We start from the raw sequence: 11,019 nt of genomic DNA on the forward strand, positions 1-11,019 counted from the left end.
TTACCAGCAAAGCTGTTATCAACCGCAAACTGCGAGACCAATTTTCAAAAGAACTGCGTCTCCCCAAGAGAATGTACGGATTCCGTCTCTTGCGACGGTCTCTGAAGATTTTAGAATAACAGTGCGGGAGCCGTTTTGATGTCTTCAAAACTGCCAGAAAGGGGGGAGGAGGGCAGGGGGGTGTGAGTGGGTTTGGGGGGGGAGAAGAAACAGACAGAGATTCCATCAAAATAATTTATTTGGGAATTAATTATTTAAAGAAGGATCATTAACCCCTTTTAACAGTTGCAAAGGAATTAGTGTTTACTGACATTGTTTTGTTTCTTGTATATCATTTTTGGTGGAATATTCCCCAAAGAGAAAAGACAATTCGCCCACCCAGCCCAAAAAGAATAGTCTACGACGACCGTTTTGTGGAGTCCATTCGCTCTGTCTGAATTCGCCGCTATCCTATGGAAACGTAGGAAAACGTGAGAGTTGCAAACTGGAGGCCATTCAAACCATCAAGCTTGTGCCACCATTTTATTAAGATTTTAGCCGATCTTTTAATCCCAATGCCGTCCCCTTTCACCATACCGCAACATCGACCTATCCAGGTCCTTGGCTACCTTCCAAAAAATTTAAAACAATAATAATAATTTGGTCACTCAATCCACGGCTGTTTGTGGGGATGCTGCTGCGCGCAATAAGCTGCCGCGTTTCGCCCAAAAAATATACAGTCCGTTCACTTTGTGGTGTGGTCTGTGAAACACTTTGAGACATCTCGAACACATGATAAGATGGCGGCTATATGAAATTCAAGGATTATCTCTTTTCGCCCAGAAGCATCAACACAGACAGACCGGCTTTGGAGGTCCACTGGTGATATGGATTACCTTCTGGATCTTTTGAATGTAAATTTCATACTAGGCTGCGGTTTTACTCCAAAAGCTGCTCTCTCCCAGCTCGGAGTCAGGCTCCGCCACCGTTAAGCGCTCCGAGACACTACCCCACGTGAAGGGCGCTAGATCAATGCAGGTTGTCGTTGTAAATGGAAACTAATAAACATTTAACAATAACCATCAAGGATTTAGTTTGATATAGAACAGCGCTTACACTGAGAAGAAATCTTGTCTTTCTCTGCATCATCTGCTGCTCAATTGAAGTGATTACAAGAGTCTTTTACATGTTTGTTAAATTTCTGTGTTTCGATAGGAATAACTTGCACCTGAATGTTGCACCCAGCCCGACTGCACCACTAAGTTTTGGAGAATTAAGACTGACCTTCCGATGCGAGTGAATGTTACTTTCAGGAATGTTATCTACGTGAAACTCTTCACTACTCGCTGTGAGATGATTTCATGTAGGTTATACGGTTTTGCAGTAAGTGACCAAAGCACACGCACATGATCAAGATCGGTTGCTTGCTTGGAAGAGAAATCTCAAAGAGACTCGCATTAACGGAAATTTCAGGGAAAACAAAACCAATTAGTTTGGATCCTGGTTTGCCCTAAAATTAAAAATCTAACTATAGCTTTGTGATTCTCGAAAGAATTCCACCACTTTGAAGCTTCAATTTAAATGATAAGTTTCGAATATTTCATTAATCAACGCAACACAACAGGAGCGGCAACGCACAAGTTCAGAGTGGACCAAAAGAAGTAAGACTCCAGTGCAATCCTGCCTTTGGATCTCATCTCTCAGATGTTACGAAATTTGACACGACTTTATACTCGAATGTGTTAAATCAAAGTCCTATCAGAGCTATCTCGGAGCAAATAAAGTGTCTCTAGATTTCTTGCACACACGTTTTGTGTGCACAACAGCTGGAATCAGTTTATTGAATACAATAAATCACTGGCTGTGGGGCAAAATATAAACTCTGGCTACATCCGAGAAACCTCGCTTGAACAACAGAGACACAATATAGCTCTCCGATCAGCGAATCAATAACATGCTGTGCCTCAAGTCAGGATTGTGAGTTCGTAGTCTAGTTTGACACACTGTGGAGTGATAGGAGTGGCAGCCTTCGAATAAGATGTTAAAACTAGGTCTGTCACCAATGTTTGAAACGAGAAGAAAGTTAGTCTCCTAGTGTCCTGGCCAACCAACCTCCACGTTAAACAAAAATGGTCTTTCACTTCATGGCTGTTTACTGGACATTGCTCTGTCCACCCATCAAATAAAACACAACCCTCACTCGACTCCACAGAAAACTCCATAAAGTGTTTTGAGAGATTTTGCTGTGACAAATGCAAAATTATTATAATATTAAGAACACAATTCAGTACAAATGGTTGATCAAAAACGTAACTCTTCAAGAACTAGGATACGAGTTTTAACCCAAAGAGCCTCCGCAGTGAAGCTCCTCTTATTCTCCCTACATTCCATCTTCTCTCGCTCTTTCGCAGATCATTCTGTCCCTCAGGGATTCCTGTTTATTAAGCCTGCCAGCAAAGCAGAAAAGGCTTGACGTGATGGTGAGACGGTGTATTCTGCTTGTGGCTATGTTGTCGGGTTTTTTTCTATTTCTGACTGAAAATAAACATTTGGGGTCTTTGAACTGCATCAACCCAGCGTCATCACCTAGATATACAGTTTTCGAACACTCACGAGACCTCTCACCCCTGAAAATTCACTCAGTCTTAGCCCATTTGTCTTAAAAAAAGTAAGATTTATAATAATAATCCCTGCATTTGATACAGCGCCTTATCACGTCTTCAAGATGTCTCAAAGCTCTTCACAGAATACACTATAAAGTGAATCGACTGTATATTTTGTGGACGAAACGCAGCAGCCAATTGCGCACAGCAGCGTCGCAGAAAAGTCGTGGATTGAGTGACCAATTTATTGTTTTATTTTGCAGTATCTTGAAGAATTGTGGAAATTTCTTTTTGAGCTTAGTCTTAAAATTGGAAGCTTAATTATAACCCAGCCTCCAAATTGTGGAGTCCTGTAGCTCAGTGGTTAGAACAGTCACTTTGCAAGCGAGAGACCTGGGTTCAATTCCCGGCAGGGTGAAACCTTGGACAAGTTTCCTTACTCCACACGTCTGATAATAACCCCTCAAAAAAAACAATAATAAATTGGTCACTTCATTCCATGACTGTTTGTGGGACACTGCTGTGCGCAATTGGCTGCCGCATTTCGCACACAAATATGCAGTCAATTCACTTTACAGTCTATTCTGTGAAGCGCTTTGAGACGTCTCGAAGACGTGAAAAGCGCTGTATCAAATGCAAGGATCATTATTATAAATTAAGAGGGAATGTATGAATTTTCCATCATTCTACACCACACGATTTTAAATCTTGACGGTCAAAATGGTCACGATGTCTCACAAGTATCTGAACTCTGATACTGGGATTGATGCAGTTCCAAGACAAAAGTGTTTCACTGTCACCCTGATCACTCCTAATAAATCTCTCAACCAGCTTATTTAGAAAAAGGTCAAACTTCAAACACAGGAAGATTTTACTGCAATCCTTGCTTCCAATATCTCATTATTTCACCCTAGTGCTTCCTCAATTTTCTCCTTTCTCCTTCCATGCTGCTGATGCCTCTTACTCTCTCTCTCTCTTTCTGACCAACCTTAATCTATCTCACCATTTGAGAGACAGAACCCGAACTGTACAACAGTAACTGCAGATCTCCATACAACCATTTCTCGTGCATTATTCGATATTATTAGCATTCTAACTTGGTTAAACCATGCAACTAGCAAACATTAACTGTACTATTCTCTCGGTCGTCCTGGCCAACATTCTCCCAAATAAATTAGTCATTCATTTTGTAGCTGTTTTGGGGTCACCTCTGTGTCCAAATTGGCTGCCACGTTCACTGTGTGAGACATCCTTTTGACGTAAAAGCTGCCATAACATGAGGATTTTTGCAGTCTGTCCCACAGTAACATCCTTAGTGTTGGCCCACAACTGCGGTCACTGCAGGTTTCCCAGAAGCGTGGCTGAGGCCAGCACATTGGAACTCGTATCTTAACAAAAACAGCTCGATGCTGTGAGCGGGTGGGCGGATATTCTGGAAGGACGAGCTCTGATGGAGAATCCAAGGCATTCTAAACTGTAATGGAATTGAGCGACTCTGAATTCAAATAGTTTCACTCTAAAAGTAAACACAGTATATTTGTACGTGCAAAAAGGAATCATGTTGGTAGCTCCTTACGGCAGGCAGAGAAAGCAGCTGTTGGGAAGCTTTCAAGTCTGAATTAATTGCAAGAAGTTACGAAAGTCAAAGTTAATATCCACCGGTTTAAGTTGCACGTGTTTTCTGGGAACCGCTGATAAACACGTGGAATTGTTGTTATCCAAGCTACTTGTTTCATTTAGAAGCAAAAAATGACAAATTGTGTAAAACAAAATATACAGTCAATTCACTTCACAGTACATTCTGTGAAGCACTTTGAGACGTCTCGAAGGTGTGATGAGGCGCTGTATCAAATGCGAGGATTATTATTTATTATTAACAGTCAAATCCAGTACAAGCATTTGGAAGACTAAAACCTGCAGTTTGCTCCCAGTTTATTCCCGTTTGGCTCATTCCATTTCTAATGGGAATTATTAATCATCATTGCAGAAAGACGTGCAGGCAAGGCAAGGCAAGGCAAGCCAGACTGCATTCCTCAACTCGCTCCATAACTCCTTTACTTATTCCAGAAAACACAACACCGGTTTATTTTACTTTATTTTTTGTTTTGTTTTTAAAAGAAAAGGTAGGTTGAAATTAAATCAGATGTTTACAGTCTCTCCCCTCCACACATAAAATGCTTACTTTGGAGATCCCACCAGATAAAAGTTTTTTAAAAATACATATACACACACACACACACACACTTTCAAGTGATTTATGGGCAACAAACAAATCTTCACAAAACACAACGCCTTGCAGCACTGCTCTGCGGTGTTAAGAGCGAAGGCTGTGTGTTATACGATTTCTGGGTGCATTTTGCAATTAACATTAAAGCCATGCTGTGGGATGGGGTTGGGTGGGGTAGGGTGGGGGGGGAAGAGGAGGGGATAATCTATAATTATTTAATTGGTGGCAAATCTGGGGGTCATTCTGACTGACTGAAAGATACAGAAAATAACATTTTGTCTGAGCAATATTAATAATAATAATCCTTGCATTTGACATAGCACCTTACCACATCACTGAGACGTCTCAAAGTGCATCACAGAATATAGCCCTGAAGAAAGCTGAGCAACACCCTTATCTTATTTCTCCCACCAGCCCCAATTAAAAAAATATGGACTTGTCGGCTTACTGTTAACTGAGATTCCAGAAATCCTGGCAGTCAAGAGTAACAAAAGCAAGCTGCATGCTTATTAGGAAAGCATTGAAATGATAGAAATCTTGGCTTAAGCGCACACACACACACACACACACACACACATCCAACAACTCCAAACCCAAATGCTTACAATATTTGGATTCTCAAAGGGAGAACCATAAAAACTATTGGATGGAGGTGGGGATGGAGGGGGCGGGGGGAAAGCATTAAAGACGTTTAAAATCTTGACCGATTTAGTCGGAAATAGACAACATTTTTGTTTTAAAAAAACAACATATTCGAAAGGCAACGCACTTTATTTTACGGGTTGCAATTCAGAAAGAGAGATAGGTTTTTTTTGAGCCGACTGTAGCAGGTTTTTTTTTCGATTCTGAGCTGCGCTGCACGAACAAAAATATATACTGGAAATATATATTTCTATATAAAAACAGCAGCCCAGAATTATCAACTCACACACACACCACACACACACACACAAATACAGACACACCCTTTGTAGGAACAGGCTCATTCACCAGATAACAGTGCTTGAGAGTTTTGAGAGTCTATTTATATTTTTTTAATTTTCTTTAAAAAAATTCACCTTAACCGCAAGTAAAGGAAACGCAAATCCCAAGATTTTTTTGTACAAAAAAATGGTATTTTATTTCAAAAGGGGGAGGGGGGGGGGGGAGAGAAAAAAAATCAAAAAAATACCGAATATAGAAACACTTCTATTGATCTATAAATATAAAGAATTGTGATCGGATATGAAGCTATGAACAAACCCAGCCAGGACAAAAACCTCTTTTGTTTCCTAAAAAATATATATTTTTTAAAAAAAAAGTACTTTGTGTTCCTGGATTGAAACCGACATCTGATATTTGCACAGTTTAACGTGTGTGTGAGTGTGTGAGTGAAGTGTGTGAGTCTATGTTTGTGCGTGTGTGTGCGTTATGGAGCAAGTTGACTTAGGAAGATTTTTTTTTAATATATACTTTAGACGATGGGAAGGTCGGAGGCCATTCAAAACATGCATACAAATTCAAAAAAAATTATGTGCCTAAACTTTCTTTTAAAGTTCCTGGGAGTGTAAAAACATTTTTTTAGAAACGAAACCTCAAGCACGAACACAAGAGATCGGATTTACATTTGCCTTCCCCTGGAAGAGGGAGAGAGGAGAGGGAGAGTAGGTGGGTGGGGGGGTGGGTGGGGGGCTGGGGAAATAAGAGACAGTTTTATTGTGCTCTCCATTCAGTTAAGAGAGAGCCTGCCTGCAAAAGGGATTAAGTTTCAGATACACTTAGGATAAGATAAGATATATTCATGGCTGCTTAAATAATATAGCAGCAGTCGTTATCTCTATATGGCCTCAGCTTTGGGTTAGGGGGGGAAAAAAGGGGCAATGCTTTTCGCTCTGGACTCAAACGAGATCTCTGATCTCTCTCTCTCTCCCTCCCCCAACCCCCAAAACACCCCCAACCCCCACCCCCCCACCCAACACCTCCCCCATCGGTTCGCAAATCTGTTTATTGGCCGATTGGATGAACGCTAGTACCCGAAATACTCAATGTAAAAAAAAATCTCAAGTAAGATCTCTCACTCACTCTCTCTCTCTCTCTCTCTCGTTTTCTTTTGTTTCTTATTAAATACAAATATATAATTAAAACCTTTTTTTACAAATGCTATTTACAGGTTTATTTATTACAAGCTTGGAAGTAAGTTATCCCTTGGAAGAAGAAGGAGAAAACAACAAAAATAACTTTTTCTTTGCAAAACTTTTTGTTGTTGAATAAAAAAAACATTTGGGGTGGGGGTGGGGTGGGGGGGAGAGAGGAAAGGGTGGGGGTGGGGGAGAGAGGAGAGGGTGGGGGTGGGGGAGAGAGGAGAGGGTGGTGGGGGGGGAAGAGAGGGGTAAGAGAGAGGGATTGGGGGGTTTGGAGGTTTTTTTAAAAAAAACAATGAAAAACATGAAATAAAGTCCACGGTCACTGAATTCTCTCCACTCTGTGTGTGTGTGTGTGTGTGCCTTTATGTGTGTGTTTGTGTCTCACACTCACTCTTGTCTCTCTCACACACACTCATGTCTCACACACACACACTCATTCTCTCCCTCGCACACACTCACTCACTCACACACTCACTCCCTCTCTCTCACACTCACTCCCTCTCTCACACTCACTCACACACACTCACTCCCTCTCTCACACTCACACACATTCCCTCACTCACACCCTCACTCTCTCGCACACACACACACTCAACTCACTCTCTCTCACACTCGCCCTCCCTCACACACTCACTCTGTCACATTCATACACACACTCTCACTCTGTGACTCACACTCACACACTTTCAGTCACACACACACACTCACTTTCTGTCACACTCACACACACTCGCTCTGTCACACTCACACACACACTCTCTGTCACACTCACACACACTCTGTCACACACACACACATACTCTGTCACACTCACACACTGTCACACTCTTATCATACTCAACACACTGTCACTCTCTGTCACACTCTCACTGTCTCTGTCACACTCACACACTCTCTGTCACACACACACACACTGTCACACTCAGACACTCTCCCTGTCACACTCACACACTCTCACTCTCTGTCACACACACACACGCACTCTTGTCACACTCACACACTCTCCCTCTCAAGTCACACACTCTCCCTCTCTGTCACACTCACTCTCACTCACACTCACTCACATCCACACACACCCTCACACACACACACACACCCACACACAACCCCGGTGGTGGGGGTGGGGGGGGAGGAGGGCCTCACACGGTCGTCTCCCCGTGTTTGCTGTTGGTCAGACTGGTGTAAAACTTGCGCCACGAGTGCAAGGTCTTGCCCGACCAGATCCAGAAGCCCGAGGTGATGCCCACGATCAGGGTCATGAGGTACTTGATCATGTAGACGGTGAAGTCGGGGGTCATGCGGGGGTGGTACTGGAGGGGGCAGGGGATGGCGTAGGACTTGCAGGTCTGGCTGACCCAGCTCTTCTCCCACTGCTCCCGGAAGGCTTGCTCGTAGAAGTAGCAGGCGATGACGATGGTGGCCGGGACCGTGTACAGGACGCTGAAGACCCCGATCCGGACCATCAGCTTCTCCAGCTTCTCGGTCTTGGTGCCGTCGTGCTTCATGATGGTCCGGATCCGGAACAGGGACACGAAGCCCGCCAGCAGGAACGAGGTGCCGATGAACAGGTACACGAAGAGCGGCGCCAGCACGAAGCCCCGCAGCGGGTCGATGCCGTTCAGGCCCACGAAGCACACGCCGCTCAGCAGGTCCCCGTCGATCTGACCCATGGCCAGGATGGTGATGGTCTTGACCGCCGGCACGGCCCAGGCGGCCAAGTGGAAGTACTGGGAGTTGGCCTCGATGGCTTCGTGGCCCCACTTCATCCCGGCGGCCAGGAACCAGGTGAGGGACAGGATGACCCACCAGATGGAGCTGGCCATGCTGAAGAAGTACAGCATCATGAAGAGGATGGTGCAGCCTTCCTTCTTGGTGCCCTGGACCACCGTCCGGTAGGCGTCCTCCGAGAACCTCTCGTTGCACACCACCTTGTCCTGGAGCACGAAGCCCGCGATGTAGGCGAACGACACCATGGTGTAGCAGCCCGACAGGAAGATGATGGGCCGCTCCGGGTAGCGGAAGCGCTGCATGTCCACCAGGTACGTGGTGACGGTGAAGAGGGTGGAGGCGCAGCACAGCGACGACCAGATCAGGATCCAGACGCGGGCGAAGCGCATCTCCTCGCGGCTGAAGAACATGTAGCCGTTGGCCCGGGAGGGCTCGCACGGGGCGGCGCAGTCCTCCTCCCCCAGGAACCGGTAGTTCAGGTACGGCGGCACCTTCAGGGCCCGCGGGCAGCTGAAGAGCGGGGGGTCGCGGGGGTGGTGCGGGCGCGGGGGGTCCGGGCTGTGCGGGTGGCGGTGCGGGTGGTGGGGCGGGAGAGTGGAGAGGGCGTTGGGTGCGCCGCCGCCGCCTCCACCACCACCTCCACCGCCTCCACCGCCTCCACCGCCGCCTTCCTCGGAGCGGTTCTGGCCCACGCACAGCTGGTCGGTCCCGTGCACCGGGAAGTTCTCGCACCGGAGCCGCTCGGGCCACTGGAAGCCGAACTTGTTCATCAGCGCCTCGCAGCCCTGCCGAGCCCTCTCGCAGATGGACCTGCAGGGCGGGATGGCCTGCTCCAGCACCGTGCACACCGGGGCGTACATGGAGCACAGGAAGAACTTCAGCTCCGGGGAGCACTGGACCTTGACCAGAGGGTAGAACTGGTGGACCTCCAGCCCCGCGTCCTCCTGGTTGGTGTGGCCCAGCAGGTTGGGCATGATGGTCTGGTTGTAGGCGATGTCGGTGCACAGGGGGATGGAGATGGGTTGGCAGAAGCCGTGGTCGGGGATGGAGATGCCGCGCTCGCCCTGGAACTGACCGCCCACCGACCGACCGGACAGCGCCGCCGCCGCCGCCGCCACCGCCAACAGCAACACGCGCGGTCCGTTCGCGAACGCCTTCGAATGCATCGTTCCCCGGCGTCCCGGGTCCATTCCCTCTCTCTCTTTTTTTCTCTCTCTCTCCTTTTCTTTTCTCTTTCTTTCTTTCCTTCCTTCCTCCCTTCTCTCCTTCTTTCTTTCCTCTTTCTCTTCTTATTCTTCTCTTTCTCTTCCTCTCTCTTCTTTCTCCTCTCTCTCTCTCTTATTCCTCTCTCTTCTTTCCCCTCTCTCTCTCTTTTATTCCTCTCTCTTCTCTTTCCTCCTCTCCCTCTCCCGCTCTCACTCCCGTTTCTTTTTCTGCTTTCCTCCTTCTGTTCTTTTTCTCTCTCTCTCACTCACTCACTCTCTCTCTCTGTTTTCCTGCTTTTCTCTTTCTTACTCTCTGTTCCCGTTTCCTTGTGTTCTCTTTCCCTTCTTTCCTTCCCCCCCTCCCACCCCCTTCTCTTCCTCCCTTCGCTCTTTCTTTTCCCCCTTTCCCCCCTCTCTCTCTCTCTCTCTCTCACCCCTTCTCTCTCTCTCTCTCTCTCCCACACAAGACGGGTTGCGTTAATTCACAACATTTGGGTAAGGTTTGGTGGCAATGACTTCCCCCCCACCTCCCCCCCACCCCACCCCACTCTCTCTCCCTTTCCCTTTCCCTCCCTCTCTCTCTTTTCCTCCTCCTCTCCTCCCTCCCTCCCCCAAATAAAAAAGACACCCCCACCCACCCCCCCTTTTCCCCCCTTTCTCTCGGGAAACCACGTATATTGCCAATGCTCTTTGGCTGCTATTCTACCTCTCTCTCTCTCTCTGTCTGAGTCACTCACTCACTCACTCTCTCACTCTTTCTGAATCACTCTCTCTCTGAACCACTCTCTCTCTCTCTGAGCCACTCTCTCACTCACTCCCTCTCTCTGAGCCACTCTCTCTCTCTCTCTGAGCCACTCACTCCCTCCCTCTCTCTCTCTCTCACAGTCACTAACTCGCAGTCTCCTCCGTTAAGCGACTGTCTGACTTGTTCTTTGTGCCGCGATTGAGAACATCATCTCAATTACACCGTTTCAAGAGGCCCCTCTCTCTCCCTCTCTCTCTCTCTCCCTCTCTCTCTCTACCTCCCTCCCTCCCTCGTAAGAAGGCGGCTGCGCAACCCCCCCTCACCCACACAAGGGGGACGGACCTTGAAACAGACCCAGAGCCTGGCCTGGCCTGTCCAGCCCCCTTTTCCCCCCCAAATATCCCAACCA

General features: G+C 46.8%; 1 protein-coding gene across 1 annotated transcript; it reads right to left on the reverse strand.

Moving 5' to 3' along the window:
• Positions 1-8,021: 8,021 nt before the first annotated feature.
• Positions 8,022-9,826, reverse strand: LOC103183861 (frizzled-2). Its single transcript, XM_007901576.2, has one exon. It carries the CDS (start codon positions 9,824-9,826, stop codon positions 8,072-8,074), a length of 1,755 nt encoding a protein of 584 aa, XP_007899767.2. The 3' UTR covers positions 8,022-8,071.
• Between the last annotated feature and the right edge of the window lie 1,193 nt (positions 9,827-11,019).

The sequence above is a fragment of the Callorhinchus milii genome, unplaced genomic scaffold, assembly GCF_018977255.1.
Source record: "Callorhinchus milii isolate IMCB2004 unplaced genomic scaffold, IMCB_Cmil_1.0 Scaffold23, whole genome shotgun sequence".
Taxonomy (NCBI): Eukaryota; Metazoa; Chordata; class Chondrichthyes; order Chimaeriformes; family Callorhinchidae; genus Callorhinchus; species Callorhinchus milii.